This window comes from Zootoca vivipara, chromosome 12 (genome assembly GCF_965207765.1).
Source record: "Zootoca vivipara chromosome 12, rZooViv2.hap1.1, whole genome shotgun sequence".
NCBI classification, from domain to species: Eukaryota; Metazoa; Chordata; class Lepidosauria; order Squamata; family Lacertidae; genus Zootoca; species Zootoca vivipara.
The window spans coordinates 23,668,605-23,692,453 of NC_142595.1; the positions used below are offsets into that span (position 1 = coordinate 23,668,605).

Sequence of the window (23,849 nt, forward strand, 5' to 3'; positions counted from 1 at the left end):
TGCCATTCAAATTTCCCACAATGCCCTGGAGTGAGACAGCGGCTGGGGCATTAGGGGAAATATAAATGGCAGCTCCAACCTTCAAGCTGTCCCGACTCCGAAAGGCCGACTAAACCAGGTGAGGGTAGCTGATGGGTCTCAAAGCTCCAGTGAGTTAGCGACTTCACCTGCATGTGAAAACAGCCTCCGGTTGATTGAGCGGATTAGACCAATCGTGGGCCCAACGGTCAAGGAGGCGGGTTCTGCAAGTGCCATAGAGGGATGTGAGGGGCAGATGGGGCTCGTCAACCTGGGAAGGGAGCCCATCTAGGAGAAGGAAAAACTCTGATTCGAAACCTCCACTGACTTGCCACACAAAAGAATTAGATACAGGTAGGTAGCCGTGTTGGTCTGAGTCGAAGCAAAATAAAAAAATTCCTTCAGTAGTACCTTAAAGACCAACTAAGTTTATGTTTTGGTATGAGCTTTCGTGTGCATGCACACTTCTTCAGAAAGAATTCACCCCCTCAAAAGAATTAGAGAGGAAGCTCTTCTCTAAGCCATGAGAAGGTAAAGGGTTGCAGAGCTTGGATAATAGGTCTTTAAAAAAGAAAAAGAACCAACACACTCAGAAGACAAGTCATGAAAGAACTGGGAGGTATTTTATTAAAATCCAGCTAAAATTGTAACAAAAAGAAATCTGTACAATGCAAGGAAAAACAAAACAAATTAAATTAATTGACAACAACATTACAAAGGCAACTCTGTGAGGTTTAAAAAGGCACTTGACAAGCCAATTTGAACGTACCTATCGCTCTGTTTTAGAACCATGTCAGAAGGGAGCTGACATGTCCGAACAGTCAGTACCAGGCAAAACCAGAGCAATGCATGCTGGGAGCCTGGTTCTTAAGAGAGCCAATGTTCTGTGAGGAAAGGGTCAATGGCTTACATTTGGTCCCGTTGGGAAATCAGTGGCACTAAAAAAAACCAGTTGCATAGATCACTACCGTGTGTGTGTGTGTGTGTGTGTGTGTGTGTGTGTGTGTGTGTGCGTTTGCCCGAATAGCCAAAGTCACTGGCTCCCAGCATATCTGAGGTCACACTGGCAGAGCCCAGGATGAAATCAGAAGCAGGCGCTGTGCCGGTCACCTCTGCCACTTTTGCATGGAAGTTTGTTACAAAGCAGGGCTCTCCTAGAAGCGAAGCACCATGGGACAAAACACAGCATCTTGGATTGGCTCAGAGGCACCCCAGTTGCGTTTGGGGTGGACTGGAAAGTTCTATGCAGGAGGTACTGGGAGGTAGAAACACCCCCCCAGCCTTGGAAGAATCTTAAACAAGGGCCTGGAGGGTGAGGTTCCCAAGGCAGGGATTTTGTTGAAACACCATCAGGGGCACATCTGCCGGTTCCAGACAGCCCACTTCAACCCTGGTGGGCGCAAGGAATCAGAACACACACCCCTCACCTACAGAGGATGTAGGGACCACACCGCTCATTCGAGCCCCTCTGTCTCTGTGAACAAAGAACACAGTGCGTTAAAGGAGTCCTTCCTTTGTCTTTGCAGGGGCACGAATACTTGCCAAAATGCTGTTTGCACTCTCCAGAGAAGTCATGCCACGATGCGCGTGCTCACTGCTGCCCCCTCCAGGATCCATGCAGCATGCACAAGAGTCCACCTGCCAGCTTCAGAACTCGGAAGCAAGAGGAAGGGGCGGGGCATGCAGGAGAATCGGCACAAACCCACCGGGGAGCCGCTGCAGCTCTCTCCTTTCCTATCCTACAAACGCTCTTTGCAATGCCTTCTGGGAGCTGCCTGAGCTCCGGAGCCAAGCTTAGCATCATTGGCAGGCGAACGGCTGGACAGACGCACATGGATGGGAGCAGAGGCGGCACATTGGAGACACAGATAGGAGAAGGGGACACAATGCCAAACAGGAAGGGGTTGTGAAGGAATGCAGGAGGGAGGGTAGGAGTGTGGACACAGGACCAAGCCACACAGTAGGGAGAAAGGTCCAGCCCTTCAACGTTGCTATTAATAACCTTGGTCAGCCCTGTCGCCTTTCGATTTCGGCTCCTGCCACCACTGGGACAAAAATCCTTCTTCGTAGTCACCCATCCCCTCAAACTCGGTATCTGATGGCAAAGCCGGATCCTTTGCTTTCTCCTCACCACCGTTCACCTCCGCCTGAGGGAGGAAAGAACATGTCACACAAAAACAGAACAGCTTGAGAGGGCTGAGTATGTGCTGCTTCCACAGAGTGAGGGAACTGGGCATAGAATCCAGCATCAAAAGATTACCACCCTCCAAGTTTCCAGTCTATATGACTGTCAAAACAGTCTTCAAATCACACGCATGATGCCTGATGTAATCTCAGAAGCTGTGGCAAGGTGGAGGTTGATTGGAACTGAGCTGGCGCCTCCTACTACAGTCGTACCTTGGATCCTGAACGCCTTGCAAATTGAACGTTTTGGCTCCTGAAAGCCGCAAACCCGGAGGTGAGCGTTCCAGTTTGCGAACGTTCTTTGGAACCTGAACATCTGACGGGGCTTCCGATTGACTGCAGTAGCTTCCTGCAGCCAATCAGAAGCCGCGCCTTTGTTTCCGAACGTTTTGGAAGTCGAACGGACTTCCGGAACGGATTCCGTTTGACTTCCGAGGTACCACTGTATAGATGAGCGGAGTTATATATTTATAGCAAAACATTATCTACGAATCAAGGTTGCCAACATTTTCCTTTCTTTTTTTAGGAAAAAAGGTAGCACTGTACCAAGTTATAATCAATTAGAAAACAAAACAACGTTCCTAGCATTTCCTTTATGTAAAGTAGGTAAATGTAAAGGGGTAAAGGGAGCCCTGACCATTAGGTCCAGTCGTGACCGACTCTGGAGTTGTGCGCTCATCTCGCATTCTTGGCCGAGGGAACCGGCGTATAGCTTCCAGGTCATGTGGCCAGCATGACAAAGCCGCTTCTGGCAAACCAGAGCAGCACATGGAAACGCCGTTTACCTTCCCGCTGTAGCGGTTCCTATTTATCTACTTGCATTTTGACGTGCTTTCGAACTGCTAGGCTGGCAGGAGCTGGGACCAAGCAACAGGAGCTCACCCCGTCACAGGGATTTGAACCGCCGACCTTCTGATCAGCAAGCCCTAGGCCAGGGGTCCCCAGACTTACCGCGCAGTGGGCCGGTGCCCGCCGTGCCAACCGCGCGGCGGGCTGGAGGGCAGGGGAGTGCGCGCCCGTGCGCATGCACACACGCACATGGGCGGGGAAAAAATCGCTGAAAATCGCTTATGCGCATGCGTATGGGCCTCCCCCGACCCGGAAGTGCATCGGAAATGACCTCTTCTGGGTCGGGAGAGGCCCATACGCATGCGCACAAAGGATTTCCGGCGATTTTTTGCCGATTTTTAAGATCGTCGCCGCGCCGCGCGCTGTAAGAGCGGGCGGCGGCAGCGGGCGGCGGAGGTCGTCGCAGGCCAGATTGGGAGGCCGATTGGGCCGCATCCGGCCCAGGGGCCGTAGTTTGGGGACCCTGCCCTAGGCTCAGTGGTTTAACCCACAGCCCCACCTGGGTCCTAGCATTTCCTTTATGTAAAGTAAGAAGTCCACAAATCACCCAAGACCGTTTACAGATGTTTGTGAGATGAGCAAGACTCAAAGGAGTTGGCTTCTCTGGATGCACGGGCAGTGAAATCATGATTGTGTCTGTATCCTTTACGCTAATAGTGAACTCATTTTCCAAGTGCTGATACTCAGGCGGCCAAAATGGCACCATCGAGCCTCAAGAGAGGTCTCAGCTGCCTTTGGAATACCCCAATTTGAAGAAACATGGAGAATGTGTGTGAGAGAGAAGAAGAGGAGGAGGAGAAAGGGAATAACTTAGAGAAGGCATGCCTGTCTTCCTGAACGGTACTTCACACTACGGCATTCTGTTGCAGGCCACATTAGTTTTATATGTATAGTCCCATGTGTAAATAATATCCAACACCTTGATAGATCTGATTGGATGATTACCACAACAGATCTGCAAACTTTGCTGGTTTGCAGGACTTGTTTTTCCTATGCCCTCTCCCGTTTTGGAACAAGATAATTGAATGCCTGCTTTTATTTCATATTTTATTTAACTGTAAAGTGCTGGGCTAGATTCTGCATGATTTGAAACCACATTAAATTGTATTTTTTTTACAGGCCGCCTGAATGAAGCTCATGGAGCCCTAGTGGTCTGCGAACCGTAGCTTGGGAATGCCTGGCCTATCACCTTCCTGTCCTACTGATCTTCCTGTGGCGTAGGTGAGGTCAGTTGATCAGCTGTTCCTGCAGCTGCCTTTTTGGCCCCGCCTTTACCTGCCTCTCGTCGCTGACAGGTAGGCATGGCTTGGCCAAAACAGCCTGGTGGGTAAAATGGAGAGGCCCTGAGGGCTGGAGGCTGCCCATCCCTGGGTTCACATTAGAGAGAGACCAAGTGTGTGTGTCTGGCCCCAAGCCACCCAGAAAGCCAGGATATGAGCTTGGGCCTCTCTCGTGAAGCATCCTAGCAGCCACCACATCATTCTGCCTCTGGCCTCGTGGCCTCTCACCTCATCGTCTGGCTGGAGATACTGCCTGGCAAACTCCAACAGCTTCTTCTGCGCAGATGTCTGGTTGTGATAGCGCAAGGCCTCCTGTGAAGGAGACAGAAGTCAGTCGTTGTAGGGGAGGCAAGTAGGGTGGGAAAGGAGGCCCCTTCTTCCCCCCTCAGCTACATGACAAGAGGCTTTGCCCACCAAGGAGATAAGCTCCATAGGCAGAGCACAAGACTCTTAATCTCAGGGCTGCGGGTTCGAGTCCCACTTTGGGAAAGAGATTCCTGCGCTGGAAGGGGTTCCCTTCCAACTCTACAATCCTAGGCATGAAAACACTTTCCCAGCCGCTTTGTTAATGCAGCTCTGGGCCCTGCACATCTGAGCACAGAACCCCAGATCTTAGCTTTCATTTTAAAAGGGAGGAAGCTTCGAGACTGAATGGCTTGGAAGTCTGGAGCCGACAGCTGGTGAAATCTCCAAAGGGGCTTGCGAGGTTTCCAGTGGGGGTGATCTTTGGCCCTCCCCGTGACAAGAGGAAGCAGAAAAAAATGGGCAGAATGTGTGTAACAATCCATAGTAGGTTGCACAATTTCTAATTTAATATAGAATGATAATTTTTATTATTTACACCCAGCCCATGTGGCTGGGTTGCCTCAGCCACTCTTATATTTTTAATACCAAGGGGTAGCATTCTCTGGGATATCTGGCCTGCCAGCTTTCCCAGGACAGCTGGATGTCGGAAACCGGATGTACATTTGGTTTTGCTACAATAGGCTACTCCTTAAGGCAGCCCCCTTACCGGCCGTGGGTGGAAGTCGTCTTCCTCCAGGTGCCACCGCTCACGATAGAAGCGGTAATAGACCAGATTCTGCTGCATGACCTCGTCCCCAGGGTCAAAGAGCATATAGCTGGCCACACTCTGCACGGCATTCTTGATATCATTCACTGTGCAGAGAGAGAGAGAGAGAGAGAGAGAGAGAGAGTTTATAAATAAGTCATAATACACATCATTTAGGAGCGAGGTGAAGGAGTGAGGGAGAAGAGAAAGACAGGGATAAAAATGTCCTGTAGGCCAACTGGCATGCTGTGAGCCAGATCTAGCCCCCAAAGTAATTTTAGCCCCAGCTGGCCCTACCCAATGCTCCCGCCCCCCACCCCCGGCACCGTCTCAGTCTATGACATCACCTAGATGCAACTGTGGCTATATCTGCAACATATGTTTAAAGCACTATTATACCACTTTAACAGCCAAAGCATTCTGGGAACTGGAGTTTGTTAACGGTGCTGAGAGCTGTCAGGAGAACCCTATTTCCTTAGCAGAACTGCACTTCCCAGAGTTCCATGGACACAGGGGTCGACTGTTAAACCACTCTGGGAATTGCAAAAGCATCAGAGAGGTTGGGATGCCATAATGAGTGGAGGAATATGAAATTTTAATTCTCTCAAGATGTTAGGAATTTGATCAACCTGGTGGACTATTTCTATCTTCTGTTATGCAGGTGGCATTCTGTGGCTTGGGTGATATTTTTGTGTCCCCCCCCCCTTAAAATATACAGTGGTACCTCGACTTACGAAGGCGATCCATTCTGCGGCGCTCTTCGTAAGTCGAAACCTTCGGATGTCGAAGCATCCATTTTGCGCATGCGCGAAGCACGCTTTTGCACTTCTGCGCAGGCGCAGAATGTGCATGCGGTGAAAATACTTCTGGGTTTGCCGACTTCGTAAGTCGAAACCTTCGGAAGTCGAGGCATTTGGATGTCGAGGTACCACTGTACTGCTTCATTGCAGTAAAACCTCTAAGCGGCTTACAAGAAAGATTACAATAATAAAAAGCCAGTTAATGCGACAGAATAAATTCTCATATACGCATTTAACATGGGTGAAAATATTTTCTTGTGATTGTTTCCTGTTGTTTTTGTTTTGATAAAAAAAATAGTTTTAAAAAATAAAAGCCAGGTTTTTTTAAAAAAAATTTTTTGGCACAGTGAAGGTGCCTGCCTGATATCAAGTAGCAGGGTGGAAGTTCCAAGGTGTAGATGTTGCCACACTGAAAAGATCAATTCCTTACAAGTGCAGAATGAGCATTTTGGTACTTGGAACAGTGCCAGTTCCGCAGATTGAAATGGAGTGTGTGGGGCGCAGGACAAGAAACCTCTCCCCTGGGATAGGGGCGAGGAGAAGAGGGAATACTGGCCAGATCCTAAACTAGAGAATTCCACAACAATCTGCCAGTAGCCAGCTACCCGACCAACATTGCTTTCCGAAGCACCATTCCTCCCCAACCCTGAGGACTCACACTTGTAGTACGCGAACTGAAGGTAGTGATACATCGTGGCCACAAACTTCTCCACAAAGTAGCCGCCTACATTTGGGATCAAGTCGGTTTCGCAGTCTACTTTGCACTGCAGGACATCGACAAAGTGATCTGGATGGAGGGGTGGATAGGGAAGGAAGGAATCCACAGGGTTAAACATCTATACCAGGCACGTCCAACAGGTAGATCCTGATCTACCAGTAGATTACTGGACGTCTGTGGTAGAGCACTGGTAGATAACTGGCTCCCCCCAAAGAAGCTCAACAACTTTGACTCCCCTAAACAAAGCTCAATTTTTTGCCTGCACCCCCCCAAAAACGGAGCTTTCCCCCGCCCTAAAAAAGCTCAACAACTTTGACCTGAACACCAAAAAGGGGGGTAGATCACTGCCGGTTTTTAACTCTGTAAGTAGATCACAGTCTCTTGGGAGTTGGCCACCCCTGATATATACCAACTGATGGTTGCCAGGTAGCTAGGAAGCTTCAGAGATTTTATCACCTTTCATAACCATTTGTGGCACTGTCTCCTGCAACCTGGTCCTATTGTCAAGGACTGGGCAGAGGAGGAATGGTGGAGACCACCTCCCCAGCCTGACCCTTCCAGAGAAGAAGTTCAGAATCACAACAGGGGTTTGAGGGAGGTCACAGCTCAGAGGTAGATGAGGGGGAAAGCTGGGAAATAATGGGAGAGGAAGAGGAGGAGGAGGAAGAAGAAGAAGCACCAGAGGGGCGACAGCTGATGGACACAGTGTCTTTAGAAAGCATTCCAGACCCCCCCCCCCAAGAACCCAGCAAGCATTGAAAGTAGGAGAACAAAGAGCTCAAAGGCTGATGGCACTTTTCAGCACCTGTAGCTGTGACACATGAGAGAGGAAGGGAGTAGAGACTCACTTAGGGCAATACCATTATTCCAAGAGGCTGCATTTCCAAGCCTCTCTCTGTGAATATTGAATAAAAAGCAGCTGGTAAGAACTTTTCCTTGTCTTATCCGTTCTTGGTGTCCTCCTGCTGAAGGGGTCGGATCCTCTGCCGCCTGACACCTACGCATGCTTGCTCAGCGGTAACGTTCTATTTGCTCAAAAAGGCAAATGTATGCAGTTGTAACAGTCTCCCCACTTTTCTGGAAGCCTTGGTATACTTCCCCATACCTACCCCTCCGCCCCAGTTTCCACTTTCCTTGGATATGTCTGGGTTTGGCTCCCATTTAGCTCTCTCAAAGGACGGAGCCAAGTTGAGACCTTGGACCAAGTCATAGTTTACCACAGGGGTAGGCAACCTCAGGCCCGTGGACCGGATGCGGCCCAATCGCCTTCTCAATCCGGCCCACGGATGGTCTGGGAATCAGCATGTTTTTACATGAGTAGAATGTGTCCTTTTATTTAAAATGCATTTCTGGGTTTTTTGTGGGGCCTGCCTGGTGTTTTCACATGAGTACAATGTGTGCTTTTATTTAAAATGCATCTCTGGGTTATTTGAGGGGCATAGGAATTCGCTCATTTCCCCCCTCAAAATATAGTCCGACCCACCACCTGGTCTGAGGGACGGTGGACCAGCCTACGGCTGAAAAAGGTTGCTGACCGCTGGTTTACCATGAGAAGAATGAATGATCACACATAGGTTTGTGGATGCCTGTAAAAGGTAAAGGTAAAGGACCCCTGGACAGTTAAGTCCAGTCAAAGGCGACTATAGGGTTGCGGCGCTCATCTCGCTTTCAGGCCAAGGGAGCTAGCATTTGTCCACAGACAGCTTTCCGGGCCATGTGGCCAGCATGACTAAACCACTTTTGGCGCAACGGAACACTGTGACAGAAACAAGAGCACACGGAAACACCATTTATCTTCCCACTGCAGTGGTACCTATTTATCTACTTGCACTGGCGTTGGTTTCGAACTGCTAGGTTGGCAGGAGCTCGGACACAGCAATGGGAGCTCACCCTGTCACGGGGATTCAAACTGCCGACCTTCCGATCAGCAAGCGCAAGAGGCTGAGTGGTTTAGACCACAGCACCACACTGGACGCCACCAGAAACAACCACCAGGCTAATGAGAGCTCAGAATAGAACAAAGACAGACTGCCATGCCTACCTGAGTAATGGCTGACCTTCCCTCAGTGGCCTTCATTTGTTGTGATGGCAGCTATCACTGCCCTTACCCTTAATGGCTGCCCCTTCCCCAGCGCCCTCACCTGCAATGGCGGGGTAGAAATCCTTAAATTCACGGAGTTCGTAGCTGCCTTCGCAGCCAGTCAAGCAGCTTTCGTAGGCCTTGTAGTACTGAGACAGGGCGTGCTCCATGTCAGCAATGCTGCTCCGGAAATCTCCAGCGTTGTAAAGTTTCACCGCTCGCACAAAAACAGTCTGAAAACAGGGAGGAGGGAGACTGGGCAGGTCAGGTTGAACAAAGAAGCCCACAGACCTGGAACTTAACAAGGAATGGCCATAAAAGGGTGAAGCGCCATTGAGCCTTCTTCCTTTTTCTGAATTTAAAATATGTTTAGGTTGTCATTTTTAAGTGCAAAGGCCTTCCAAGGCGGACTGCACAAGATAAACACACACACACACACACATATCTAGTTACAGGTAGGTAGTCGTGTTGGTATGACGTAGTTGAAACAAAATAAAAAAATATTGTTTCGACACACACACACATATATATTATTCTATACTAGTGTCATTCAGCCCGTTAAGTAAACGGGTGCTGCACCCCCGGAGCCACCTTCGTCACCAGCCTCTGTTGTTCTGGCGAAGGAAGGAGGCGGCAGAGGCGGCGGTAACAGCAGCAGCGGGAGCAGCCCCGCCCCCTGAGGGTGAGGAGCTCAGAATGGGCAGAGGCCAGGGATGGTGAGGCACGCTCGGGCCGGGCTGCTCCCGCTGCTGCTGTTACCGTCGCCGCCTCCGCCTCCTTCCTTCTCCAGAACAACGGAGGCTGGTGACGAAGGTGGATCTGGGGGCGCATATGGTTCTCACGGGGCCGAAGCCGGGGCGGCGGCGGCGGGAGGGGGCGGGGATCCTCTAGGCGCCCATGGAGGCCGCCGCTGGGAGCGGCCCGCTAGCACAGCCTCCGGCACCGCATGAGAGTGTCCTGGGCTCTCAGCAGCCGCAGCTGCCCCCTCCGCGCTGACTCCTCCGCGTGGGGCTTGTCCAGGCTGGCGCCTCCTCAGCCGCCTCCTCCTGCTCCTCCTCCCTCACTCGCAGGTCTCTAAGGCAGGCGGAGGCGGCGCTGCTGCTAGAGGCTGCTGCCACACGGACCCATCTTCCACCTTCACCTCAGGTCGCCGCCACTGCCCCGGTAGGGAAACGGTAGGCAGAGGGGTGGGGGGGAGAGAGAGTGCGTGCGTCCAGTCTCTGCGTCCAATCCCTGGGTCCGTGGGGCACATGCGCGGTAGCGTGGACACAGGGAATACTGGACGCAGAGACACAGGGACTTTATTATATAGGATTTCATTCACAAACCATTTCCTATGAGACATTTTGAAGGCATCTGCAGCATACAGAACACAGCAAATAGATAAACTTAGACTTAGATCCCAAATATTTACATCCTATGCCAGGCATCCCCAAACTCGGCCCTCCAGATGTTTTGGGACTACAACTCCCATCATCCCTAGCTAACAGGACCAGTGGTCAGGGAAGATGGGAATTGTAGTCCCAAAATATCTGGGGGGCCGAGTTTGGGCATGCCTGTCCTACACCCTTTTAAAATGTGTTTTTTTGGGGTGGGGGCTATTGGGTTGTTGTTTTTATTTTTATTATGTACTTTGTGGTTTTATATCTTGATTTTATTCTGTGAACCGCCCTGAGACCCCCCAGGTATAGGGCGGTAAACAAATTCAATAAATAATAATATCTGAATGACAACCTTCTTCCTAACAGACCTTCTCAGGTGTTAAGATCAACAGAGGAGGCTCTCTTGGTAGTTGGGAATTGAGGGAACGGCAACCTCTGAGCCCCCTTTCAACACTCTTGCCTCCACATGGAAAGGGTTAATGATGCCTTCTAGGTCTCAGATGTTCATTGGATTCTAACTTCTCAGAGTTGGGTTCTTCAAAAACTAACAGTGACATTTAAGCACCTTCTATAGTGTTTTCCCCAAATATTAACTCAAGCTTTCTTGGTCCAGGGTTACTTTTCAGAGTTTCAGAAAAAGACAGATTCTAGCCAACGTAAGGAAATATACTGTAGATGGATAACAACTTGACTCTGTATGGAACACAGCTTTTGACAAAACTGAATAAAGGCACCCAAGTCCACTGTCATATTAAGCTGGGGTGGGTGGGATCCATTTATTGAATGAACCATCATTCTGCAGTATCAAATTGCCTTCCTGTGCTTCCGCCACTTGTGGGCGGGGGAAAAATGTTCTCTTGGTTCTTGACACACCCAACTCTATCCAGCTCCCAATTTTGTTCATTTTCCAGCCAGACAAGCACTACAGATTGGTCCAGCCTTCTTATTGCCCTCAGAGCAGGGGTCCCCAGACTTACCGGCGTTTGGGCCGGTTCCCACCGCGCCGATCGCGCGGCGGGCCGGAGGACAGGGGAGTGCGCGCCTGTGCGGGCTGGCGGACGGGGGAGTGCGCGCCCGTGCGCATGCGCACGGGCACTTACTGGCGCAGCAGCGCGCTTCCAGGGTGGAAAAAGTGCCGAAAATCCGTTGTGCGCATGCGTATGGGCCTCCCCAGACCCAGAAGTGCACCAGAAATGACCTCTTCCGGGTCGGGAGAGGCCCATACGCATGCGCACAAAGGATTTTCGGCGCTTTTTCCCCGACCCGGAAGAGCGCTGCCGCGCTGCGCGCCATAAGAGCGAGTGGCGGCGGACAGCGGGGGTCGTCGCGGGCCGATTGGCAGGCCAATTGGGCCGCATCCGGCCCCCGGGCCGTAGTCTGGGGACCCCTGCCTCAGAGGCTTGCTGAAACCAGCAGGCCCAACCCTCCATAACAATGGACACCATTCGTCTGCCACAAAAACACTTGATTCTTTGCCCCCTTGTACATCCAAGACCTTTAAGGCAGGGATGGGAAACTAGAGGCCTTCTGGATGTTGTTGGGGCTCCAATTCCCATCAGCCTCAGCCAGCGTGGCCAGGGATGATGGCAGCTGGAGTCCAGGAGACTTTCGGAGCTCTCCTATAAGGCTTCCGACCAGGGTGGATAAAAATCAATAAATTTTTTAAAAAAATAAATTAAAAAAATCAGATTTTTTTATTTAAATCGGATTTTTAAAAATAAAATGCTTTTTGAGGAAAATATATTACCATCCAAAGGTTATTCCATCATGATATAAAGATTAGTTTTTTAATTATGTAGAATAAGGTTCTATATGTTTAATTTTGGGGGTAAATAAATTCCATTAATCCATTCACAATGTCATGCTCTTCCAGAGGTTTTTGTAAGATTATTGGGCAGTTTCTCTGCCTACAAGATATTATCACAGATGCTTGGTTTACTTTTGCAGTTCTCAAAACTGAATTTGACTCAGCAGAGATCACATGCCTCTTCTTCACAGCAAAAATGTTATAACATCAACAGAGTTGAGAAAAAGACCTTAACCCTATTGTTCTACAAACCTATGAATACAGAAACAACCCCTTCAGTGCTAAGTTTCAAGAAGTTCAGTGAATAGAATAGAAACAATATTTTTCTGATTGTTTGGAGTGGACAGTATTTAAGTTTTTCATGTGTAGGCTGGGCTGACAGTCTAAGTTTCCTAAAATATATATATATTGTTTATTTTTAGCCAAATTAGTTAACAAACATGGATGTTTGTTGAAGCAAATAACATATGCTGTAATGTTATTGTTTCAGTTGAATAAATCTATTTAAATTGTTATTATTAAGGTAATGATTATTTTTCTCCTTCCTAAGTACAACAGTACAAGTATGTCCAAGTATGAATGATTAACCTATTAAACTGGGGATAAAAAACTAATATGAAAAGTTGTTATTCTAAAAATCTTCATCTACTTGCATATTAAAGTTATACCAGCAAGAATTAGTCTTTATGTAGAAAACTATGATTTAAATCAAGCCTTACTGACTAGTGATTTAAATCGTGATTTAAATCAAATCCACCCTGCTTCCGACCGTGGTCCCGCTCCAGGAAATCAGCTCCCTCTTTTCCCAGCCACCCCTGAAAACCTCCCTCGCTCCATTTACCTCATAGGGCTGTGCTTCCAAGTCTATGAGGTATTCGTCCACATCAACCATAGTTTTGTAATAGTTCATGTACTTTTGGGTCATCTCGTGCTTGGGGTTCTTCTGCAGGAACGTATGCGCAGCCGACACAGCTTTTTCAATCTTATTTGCCTAAAGAAAACAAGGGAAAGTAGTTACAGGTAGGTAGCCGTGTTGGTCTGAGTCGAAGCAAAATAAAAAAATTCCTTCAGTAGCACCTTAAAGACCAACTAAGTTTATATTTTGGTATGAGCTTTCGTGTGCATGCACACTTCTTCAGATACACTAGAAACAGAAGTGTCAGACCCTATATATATACAGAGGGTGGTGGGGGTGGGTGGGAATGGGTGGTGGGCTGATGGGAGTGGTAAACCTGGAGATGGGTGTTAATGGCTGCTGATGGCTGCAATTAGTCCTGGGCTGAGGTGCTAAAGAGAGCTTGATCATGCATAATGAGATAAGAATCCGATGTCTCTATTCATCCCAGGTGCTTCCATGGTTTTAAGCTTGGTAATGATTTCCAATTCAGCAACTTCTCTTTCCAGTCTGTTCCTGAAATTTCTCTGTAATAAAACAGCTGCTTTGAGATCTTGTATAGAATGTCCTGGGAGATTGAAGTGTTCTCCTACTGGTTTTTCAGTCTTATGGTTCCTGATGTCAGATTTATGTCAGATTTATGTCCATTTATGTCCTGATGTCAGATTTATGTCCATTTAGGGAAAGTAGCTCAAGCAGAGGGTTTCATGCTTTCCAGACCCAGGGCCCTAACATGCATTTGGTGTGGACCCACATCCAAATTTATTTTACCATACATGGCAATGCTGCTGTTGCGATCAGGATTAGATCAGGTCGTCATTCAGTGAGAGATGCTAACCTACCACCTGAAGACATATGGTTTAAGGCAGGCTTCCCCAAACTGCGGCCCTCCAGATGTTTTGGCCTACAACTCCCATGATCCCTAGCTAACAGGACCAGTGGTCAGGGATGGTGGGAATTGTAGCCCAAAACATCTGGAGGGCTGAAGTTTGGGGGTGTCTGGTTTAAGGCCCTCCAGATGTTATTGGACTCCAACTCCCATTAGCCCCAACTGGCGTGACCTATGCAAAGGCAATTGTGGTTCTTAAAACTAGGGACTGGAACAAAGTTTTTAAAATTTTCACTAAATATTATGCAGTTTACACCCTCTTTGAAACAAGTGCAGACTGCAAGGGATTGTGTGTGCACTTGTGGAATTGCATTGCCCCAGATCAGGCATCCCCAAACAGCGGCCCTCCAGATGTTTTGGCCTACAACTCCCATGATCCCTAGCTAACAGGACCAGTGGTTGGGGAAGATGGGAATTGTAGTCCAAAACATCTGGAGGGCCGAAGTTTGGGGATGCCTGCCCTAGATCCTTATTTTTCTGAAATTTACCTAAATGTTTTCGAAACAATTGGTCCCCTTTTTATTTTTTCCATACAAAATATTGTTGCTAGCTTCAGTACACAACTAATCTCCATTCGTTCCTGAAGGGGAGGTCGGGCTGTCTTTGGTCTAGAAGCAAATACAGTCGTACCTCGGAAATCGAACAGAATCCGTTCCGGAAGTCCGTTTGACTTCGGAAACGATCGAAAACCAAACTGCAGCTTCCGATTGGCTGCAGGAAGCCCCGTTTCCAAAAGAATGTACGAAAACCGGAACATTCACTTCCAGGTTTCGATCATTCGGGAGCCGGAATATTTAACTCCCAAGGCGATCGGGAGCCAAGGCTTACGGCCTAGAACAGGCATCCCCAAACTGCGGCCCTCCAGATGTTTTGGCCTACAACTCCCATGAAGTTTGGGGATGCCTGGCCTAGAAACTGGGTCTTTCCTTTGGGGGCAGGGGAAGAGGGGGGGAAAGGAAGAAAGAATGTTACACTCTTCATGAAATACTAATGGAGTGTGATCACATAGCAGTCATTATCTGGAACAAAAGTGAGATCATGTGGGCGGTGAAACCTGAGACGCAACATTTAAAAAGTAAGTTATAGAAAAAGAGATAACGACTTGCCTACCTATGTGCTCAGCGGAAACTTGGAATTTTAAAAAGCAGACTTCCGTACCCATTAGAGCAGGCATGTCAAACCTGCGGCCCTCCAGATGTTTTGGACTACAATTCCCATCTTCCCCAACCACTGGTCCTGCTAGCTAGGGATCATGGGAGTTGTAGGCCAAAACATCTGGAGGGCCGCAGGTTTGACATGCCTGCATTAGAGTAACTAAAAGCCTCTGAGTCAGCAGCACAGAACTGCCAGGCTGCCATTCAGTGCCAACACTTGAAGTTAAAAAACACATTTGCCACCAATAGTTGCATTCTCTCTCTCTCTCATCTGAAAAGTTCCACTAACTTCTGTTCATGCCTGCTGTTCTCATCATGGTGTCAAATGCCAGGGTGATGACGTGGGAAGGAAAGCTCACCACTGGGAGCATCTCATCTGTTCCAGAGGGAAGAAAGGAGCTACTGTATTCAGGGTCGAAACAAATAATTTTTTCTTCTTCCAGTAGCACCTTAGAGACCAACTAAGTTTGTCATTGGTATTCAGGGTGCGGGAGAGCACAGGGACAACCTACTATCTCTGCTGGTTTTCTTAGATTCTCCTCCAGGCGATTTGGTGGCACCAGGAAGCGACATGCGGATTTTCAAAACCTTTTTCTTTTGCCCTCACCTGTCTAAAACACCCCTCTCTTTAGCCAATTCTGCCCTCGCATTAAAAAAATGTATCTCTGCAAATTTTCCGGAGCAAGTTTTTTTTTATAGAGAGGACGTTTCTAATGAAGTCTGGAAACTGGGTGTTTTTTTAAAGTAAAGTATTAAAAACCTAAGTTCTTTCCAATAGTAGTAAACCTGACTTTACAAAGGCCATTATACGACCTGGTTTTTAAAAGTCCCATTTGCACCTGCACCTTGGTTTTCAAACAGCTTAGTTCTCTAATGTTAGTGACTGTTCCGGTTTGCGAACTATTTTTGGAAGTCGAACTTCCAACGGGGCTTCCGATTGGCTGCGGGAGCTTCCTGCAGCCAATCAGAAGCCGCGCTTTGGTTTCCGAATGTTTTGGAAGTTGACCGGACTTCCGGAATGGATTCCGTTCGACTTCCAAGGTACAACTGTACTGGCAATGAGGCCAGGAATACAAGGGAGAAGGGGCCCCACCCATGGTACCCTGCCCTTCCAACATACCTCCATGGGGCCTCTGAATACACTTTGCGGGTGGACAGCAGAAGGGGCTTAATTTGAATCAGAAGGGTCACAGATGAGAGGCAGAGCATCAGCTATGTGTGTAGGAGGTCTCACCTCAAGATGCCGGAGGTCTCACCTCAAGATGCCAGAAACAGAACATGGGACCTTCTGCCTGCAAATCTCTGAGCTACAGTCCTCCCCAAAGGTCAGCAGCAAAGAGGCGAGAGCAGTGGTCAGATATATAAGCTGATTGTCAAATGGCACCTGAAACCTAGGTTGCGTAGAATCATAGAGTTGGAAGAGACCACAAGGGCCATCCAGTGCAACCCCCTGCCAAGCAGGAAACACCATCAAAGCATTCCTGACATATGGCTCTCAAGCCTCTGCTTAAAGACCTCTAAAGAAGGGGACTCCACCACACTCCTTGGCAGCAAATTCCACTGCCAAACAGCTCCTACTGTCAGGAAGTTCTTCCTAATGTTTAGGTGGAATCTTCTTTCTTGTAGTTTGAATCCATTGCTCTGTGTCCGCTTCTCTGGAGCAGCAGAAAACAACATTTCACCCTCCTCTATATGACACCCTTTTATATATTTGAACATGGCTATCATATCATCCCTTAACCTTCTCTTCTCCAGGCTAAACATACCCAGCTCCCTAAGCCATTCCTCATAAGGCATCGTTTCCAGGCCTTTGACCATTTTGGTTGCCCTCCTCTGGACACGTTCCAGTTTGTCAGTATCCTTCTTGAACTGTGGTGCCCAGAACTGGACACAGTACTCCAGGTGAGGTCTGACCAGAGCAGAATACAGTGGTATTCCCTTGAGTTCCCTTGAGTTACTTCCCTTGAGTTCCTTCGGTTCCTTTGAAGGAATTGCAAAGACTGTTTATGTACACTACTACAGCTGCAAGGATGCTGCTTGCCCAGAGTTGGAAAGATGACAAGATGCCTATGAAGCTGGACTATGCAGGGTTGGCAAGACTGAACGGGAAAATCAGAAATCGGGAGGATCAAAACTTCCAACAGGGAATGGGAGAAATATAGATTGTATTTAAAAGAACACTGTAAACCAGGCACCCCCAAACTTCGGCCCTCCAGATGTTTCGGACTACAATTCCCATCTTCCCCGGCCACTGGTCCTGTTAGCTAGGGATCATGGGAGTTGTAGGCCAAAACATCTGGAGGGCCGCAGTTTGGGGATGCCTGCTGTAAATGCTTTAACTCTTTGGCAAGATTTAAATAACTCTTGCAATGTTACAAAGACTTTGGACACAATGGGGGACTGTAATTTGGATGAATTTATAATATGCAGTTGACAAAGGTATTGAAAGAACCCATGGAATGGAGGGGGGAAGACCTAAGATTCAGAAGAATCTTGTTTTAATTTTAATATCTGCAAGAATTTCAATTGTGTGAATGAATTTGTAAAACCAAATAAAAATTACTTTAAAAAATAAATAAACCTAGGTTGCGGTCGCCACAGCAGAATGCCTAGGCACCTTTTTTTTTTTGCATTGTGATGATGATGATTTTCTATACCACTTTCTATTTTAAAGGGGGGGAATCTCAAAGCAGTTTACAACACATTAAAACCTCAAATAAAGCAATCCAGAATAAAACAAATTCAAGTTTCAAAGAAAAAATAAAAATTCAGAGCCTTCTTCCTTTTGCTTTCCCCATATTTATTCACCTACTTACTTAATATAGCTGTCCCAAAGCAGAACTACTCTAGGAAGCCAGTGTGGTGTAGTGGTTAGAGTGTCAGACTTGAACCTGAGAGACTAGAGTTCAAATCCCCACTTCAGTCATGAAGCTCACTGGGTGACCCTGGGCCAGTCACTGCCTCTCAGCTTAACCTACCTTGCAGGGTCGTTGTAGAGATTCACTGGTGTGTGTGAACCATGTACACCTTGGAGAAGAGGGTTGGATATAAATGCAATAAATAAGCTCTTCCACTTACTTGCTTAAGAGAGCTGGAGAGGCCAGCTAGATGGAGATGTCAGTTGCCAACCTGGCATTCAAAGATCTCCACGGGGTCGCAACTGGACCTGCGCCAGTCACTAATTTCTAATACTAGGCAACACAATCCAACCCCCCCCACCTGTGCGTTTTCCAGCAGGAAACCTGGATAGGAGAGACATTGTGGGACCCCCCCCCCCAGCAACCCACAATGAGGCCTACTGCCCTCCTGATAACAGCCCACCACATCTCCAGACTCCTCTAGACCAGGCATGTCCAACAGGTAGATCGTGATCTACTGGTAGATCACTGGACGTCTGCGTTAGATCACTGGTAGATCATTGGCTCCCCCCCCCAAAGAAGCTGAACAACTGTGGCTCCCCTAAAAAAAGCTCAACATTTTACCTTCTCCCTGAAAAAAACTCAACAACTTTGACCCGAACCCCCTAAAAATGGGCCTGCCTCCTTCCTAAAAAAAAAAGCTCAACAACTAACTTTGACCTGAACCCCCCAAAAGGGGATAGATCACTGCCAGTTTTTTATTCTCTGAGTAGATCGCAGTCTCTTGGGAGTTGGCCACCCCTGCGAGTCTAGACCATGTGATGTATGTTGCAGAGCACACCCCCAGGCCCAAAAGTACACCAAAATGTGGCATCTTCCCAAAAGTCTAGCTGCTTTCCCAGCATCACTTTGGTAGACAGACAAAGGGTTAAACAGCCTGGAAACTCCACCAAGAGGAGGCAGCCAAGGAACAAGAAGTCCAGGGAAGATCAGAAGTGAATCTGATCATCTCTCGGCAATAGTGTCCACCTCCTCCAGGAGTCTGAAAGCTGCGGGACGTGGCATCTGAAATGCCTCTGTTCCAGGAAAGCCAGGGGAGGCTACCTCATTGGTGAAGGAGATTGGGGGGGGGGCGGAAGAAAGAGAAGGGGAGGAGAGACCAGAAGCTGCTGGCAAAAGGCACTGCTTTGCTCATCCAACTCTCCTCCTGGAGGCCCAGATTTAAAGAGCCAGGCTGTCAGGATTAAGTTACTTAAAAGGGAAAGGGTCCTGGGAGGAGGGGGGGCAGAGAGAAGGAAAAAGAGGCAAAGCAAAGGAGGAAGTGAACAGTTTCCTCACTGGCAATGTAACACCTTTCGGGTTTGGAAAGCAGGGATCAGGAATTAGATGCACACACCACACTGTTTCACAGTTCACAAAAATCCCAGCACGGAAAGCGCGTAGGAATGAGCACAAACTCCTCATCTGCAGATTGTTGCGAAGCCTCCCAAATGGAAGGCTGTCAGAGGAGGTGACTGTTTCACGCTATGGTACTACCAAGTGATGGGAGTGCTGAGAGCAGTGGGGTTGATGGGGGGGGGTCCTGCTTGAGGCAGTTCCGTCTCCTGCTCTTGACCTGCTCAAAGGGACCCAAGCAAAGGAATGTTTTCAGAGGGAAACAGCACACACCTCGAACTTCCATAACCTCAAACTTCATCCATTCAGGGAGTCTGTTCGACTCATGAAACGTTTTGAAAACCAAGGTGCGGCTTCTGATTGGCTGCAGGAGCTTCCTGCACTCAAGCGGAAGCCGCGTCGGAGGTTCGGCTTCTGAAAAACGTTCACAAACCGGAACACTTACTTTGGGTTTGCAGTGTTTGGGAGCCAACTTGTTCGACCCCTAAGCCGTTTGGGAACCAAGGTACCACCGAACTGTGAGCCTGTACTGTTTAATTGTAACACATACTGATCATTCATTTGGCGGTGTGTGTACACGTGTTGAGGAATCATAGCCTGTGAAGATCATGAAGTGTGGTGCTCTGGGAGGGAAATCTACATGAAACAAATCACACAAGTGGGTTTTTCATTCAGGGGACACGAACTGGCTATAGTTCCTTGACACAGTAACCTTTCCACATGCAGGATTCAGTATCTTTGCATAGCGGAAAGCACCTTCCCTGAAAGCTGGATAGCTCAGTTGGTTGGAGCGTGTGAAGGAAGGTCATAAAATGAGAAGCAACCCGTAGATAAGGTCCCCTGATGTGCACTGGAGGGGCTGGCGGAAGGAACAGGCCTTGGATGTTTTCTACTGGTCACTTTGAACCCCAGATCCGAAGAAGCTATGGAAACATTAACTGAGAAAGAGGCTCCGGTGCAAACCTGGAGATCGAACAGAAGCTTATTTTGCTCTTAGAAATATTGAAGGGGTTCTGGGAACACAAGAGTACTGAGAAGGCCCTTAGATCCTCTGCGGTGGCATCTTTTAATGAAATGCATTGTCTCCAGAGGAAGAGATGTGAAAACCCGCATCTGGAAAGAACTCCCTTTGTCTAGAAACTTTTTCTGCCTAATATCTGATGGTTGGGAACTCTCTGTAGTCAACAGGGAAAGAAAGGCACACTGTATCATCTCAGGACTATTCTTTCCTGTATTTCTGCCCACTGGAAACAGATGTCCTGCCTCTGCTTTTACTAAAACACACTGGACAGTCTACCACCTCTGGGAACCATTAATACTTCTTACAATGCTTACAATATTTAGATCAGGAATAGGCAAACTCGGCCCTCCAGATGTTTTTCAGACTACAATTCCCATCATCCCTGACCACTAGTCTAGTAGCTAGGGGTGGTGGGAGTTGTAGTCCCAAAACATCTGGAGGGCTGAGTTTGCCAATGCCTGATTTAGATCATAGAATTGTAGAGTTGGATGGGATCTTGGGGATCATCTAGTCGAACCTCCCTGCTATGCAGGAATATGCAGCTGTCCCATACGGGGATCGCACCTGGAACCTTGGCATTATCAGTACTGTGCTCAAACCAACTGAGCTCAGGCTGTCTACTACGATATACTTTTTATATTATTTTTGTATGCCGCTTAGAAGTTGTTCTCTCTCTATATATAGAGGTTTAAAAGTGATTTTAATTAATTAATATTTTGATTAAATCGCAATTAATTGACATCGTTTCCGAGGAAGCCTCGAGACGCCCCCCTGCGCGCGCTCCCCATTTGCGCCCCGCTCACCTTGAAGAGCGCGTAGTGCAAGTACTGGTAAGGAGTGCGGCGCTGGAAGTCGCGCAGGGTGTCTGCGGGCGGGTAGCTGAGCTGGAAGGCGGGCAGGCTGCGCTTGCACCTCCGCAGGCACGAGGCGCGCTGCAGGACGAGCCCGAAAAGCTCCATCTCCCGGCGCCACTCATCCGCCGCGCCCCCGGCCGGCTCTCCAAAGTCCGCGCCGGGCCGTGCGCCCTCGCCAAGCGCAGCAGCGGCGGCGCCTTTCGCCTCTTCTCCATGCGCCGAGGCTCCCTGGACGCCCTCTGCAGGCTCTCCAAAAACAGCACCCTCTCCAAACTTCTCGCTGCCGGCGCACTCCTTGTGGCAGTGCGCCTCGCTGTCCCGGAGCAGGCGATGGAGGCGCAGGCTCGCCTCCAGGTAGCGGACGCTCTCCCGCCAGTTCTCGGCCTCGTACTGCTCTAGCGCGTACGCGTAGGCGCTCTGCAGAGGCATCAGCTCGGCTTCGGGGAAGCCGCGAAAGCTGTACTTCTCATACTGCGCGCCGCCTTCAGGCGCCGCCGTGGCCAGGAGCACGAAAGCCAGCAGGAGCCCCCGGCTTCGCCGCTCCATGCCGCCCGCGCAGCCGGCGGCTCGGTGCTCGAGAGCTGCTGCCCAGCCGCTTGGAGGCCCATCGGGAGTCTCCGGGAAGCAGGGGGAAGGAAAGAAGGCGGCGCGGGAGAGCCCAGGCGGATTCCGCAGGGTCTTAGTGCGGCCTGGGATAAGTTGTGGGCCCCGCCCACCAGTTTCTTCCTCCAGGAGTAGGGCTGGAGTTATGGAAAAAGTGAGGCCGCTCAACACTATATGATCCCGCGCCCTGAACTGAGGCATCCCAGAAGCTAGCGAGTTGACGTTGCTTGTTGTGGGAGAAGAGACCAAGGTTCTCTTCTCCAAGACCTATCTTCCTGCAGGCATCATTCATGACGGATCGATAGATAATACAGTATTTGTACCCCAATAAATTCAGAACAATGTGTATGAATGACAAAGATGCAATGCAAAGTTACACCACAGCCTAACACAACAAGCAAGCTAAAAACAGCCAGGGAAAAGCAGGTCAACAGCAATGTTGTCAACCCAAAATCTAAAGGAAGAGGCTTACAAACAGATAAAGAACTATATGACTTTTAGAAGACATCTGTAGGAATCCCTGAATAGGGAAGTTTTAATTGTTGTTAATGTTATGTTTGCTGGAAGCTGCCCAGAGTGGCTGGGGCAACCCAGTCAGATGGGCAACACACACACACACACACACAGTATTTCCTGCTTTTAAAGTTTTTACAAACTTTAGACTGTTGTTCCAGCTCAGTGGATGGGGTTCAAAAAACGTGTTTGCGAGCTCAGAAAGCTGCTGCCATATTCAAGATGGACAGCTCCACAAACAACTGCTTGGCGGGGGGATGGGGAAGTTTGGACAAATTCTAACAAAGATTTGAGCCCCTGGAATACTTTGAGTCAGGGTATCTAGTGTGGTGACCACCATGTCTGACCATTGGCTCTCCTGGCTGGGGCTTATGGGACAGTTGGCATCCCAACAACATTGGGCGGGGGCACCACATTGTGTTTTTAATAGGGTCGGATTTACTAACAAACCCAGCCGGATGGGCAGGGTATTTAATTTTAACAACAACCAACAACAACCCTCTGACAGACACACACACACACACACGGGCACACATATTGGCTCGCTGCCTCCAGAGAAAGTCTGTGAATTGCATCTTCTTTGCTTTCTGCAGCAGCCATCCAAATATGTGGCTGTGATGTTGCCTTGATCTCGCTTTTTAATAGTTTCTGGATGGAAAAAAAATGTCAGTTTGAAAAATGCACTGATTCTAAACTCCAGGAAAGAGATGGACGAAGTCCTCTGCTGCACTCTTAATAGGAACTTGAAAACTAGGTCAGAGAGTTTGTATTGTCTGAGGGCAAAGCGTGGTTCCAGTTCCTGGCATGATGTACAGAGCTCCCATCTGTCCCTTATTTTAAGGTATGGTAGGCAGCATAGTTTTTTTTAGCCCCTTCCTGCTTGAAAGCCACAGCCCGGTGGAGCGTATTTCAATAGTCTCTTCTTCTTTCCAGTTTACGATTTGGCAGGCAGAATACAAAACAGCTTTCCTTGCAAACACTGCCTCCTCCTGCAGAAATCCTGCATTAAATTGCTTTTATCAAGCCCTTCCATTATAGAGAGTTTTAAATCATCCTGACTTCTCTGACTGCCTTTGCTGCAGACGCAGGTCACAGCCCTCTTGAGTGCTTGTAACATATGCATCCCAGTTCTACACAGGTTTACTTAGAAGTAAGTCCCCCTGGCTTGTTTTTGTTTTTTAGAATATTTTAATTAATTTGTTGTGAAATAACGTTGATCCAAGTCCAACAAAACCTGTAGATTGTTGCATGCTTACATCAATCGCCTATAGAAAGAAGATTTGAGTGGGGAGGCTGTCAGATAACTGAACACATAATCAAGGCCACAAATGGGTGGGGCTCCTTCTTCGCCTCTTAGATAGTTAGAAGGACAAAGCCTGAGTTGAGTTTGCAGTAATGTGGCCTGGAAGCAAAGCAGCAAGCAGGAGAGTCTGGATGAAGACCCCTCCATCGTAGACTCAGGTTGTATATAAGCAAACCATATATCCTAATGACACCA

At 48.5% G+C, this 23,849-nt stretch overlaps 1 protein-coding gene across 1 annotated transcript; it reads right to left on the reverse strand.

Annotated features, from left to right (window-relative positions):
- Nucleotides 1-619: 619 nt before the first annotated feature.
- Nucleotides 620-21,882, reverse strand: P3H4 (prolyl 3-hydroxylase family member 4 (inactive)). The gene is made up of 8 exons (XM_060281474.2): nt 21,185-21,882; nt 13,011-13,160; nt 9,042-9,213; nt 6,841-6,969; nt 5,344-5,489; nt 4,560-4,643; nt 2,021-2,165; nt 620-1,492 (listed from the first exon to the last, which is right to left on the reverse strand). The coding sequence occupies exons 1-8, from the start codon at nt 21,779-21,781 to the stop codon at nt 1,473-1,475; spliced, it is 1,443 nt and encodes a 480-aa protein (XP_060137457.1). The 5' UTR covers nt 21,782-21,882; the 3' UTR covers nt 620-1,472.
- Nucleotides 21,883-23,849: the final 1,967 nt, after the last annotated feature.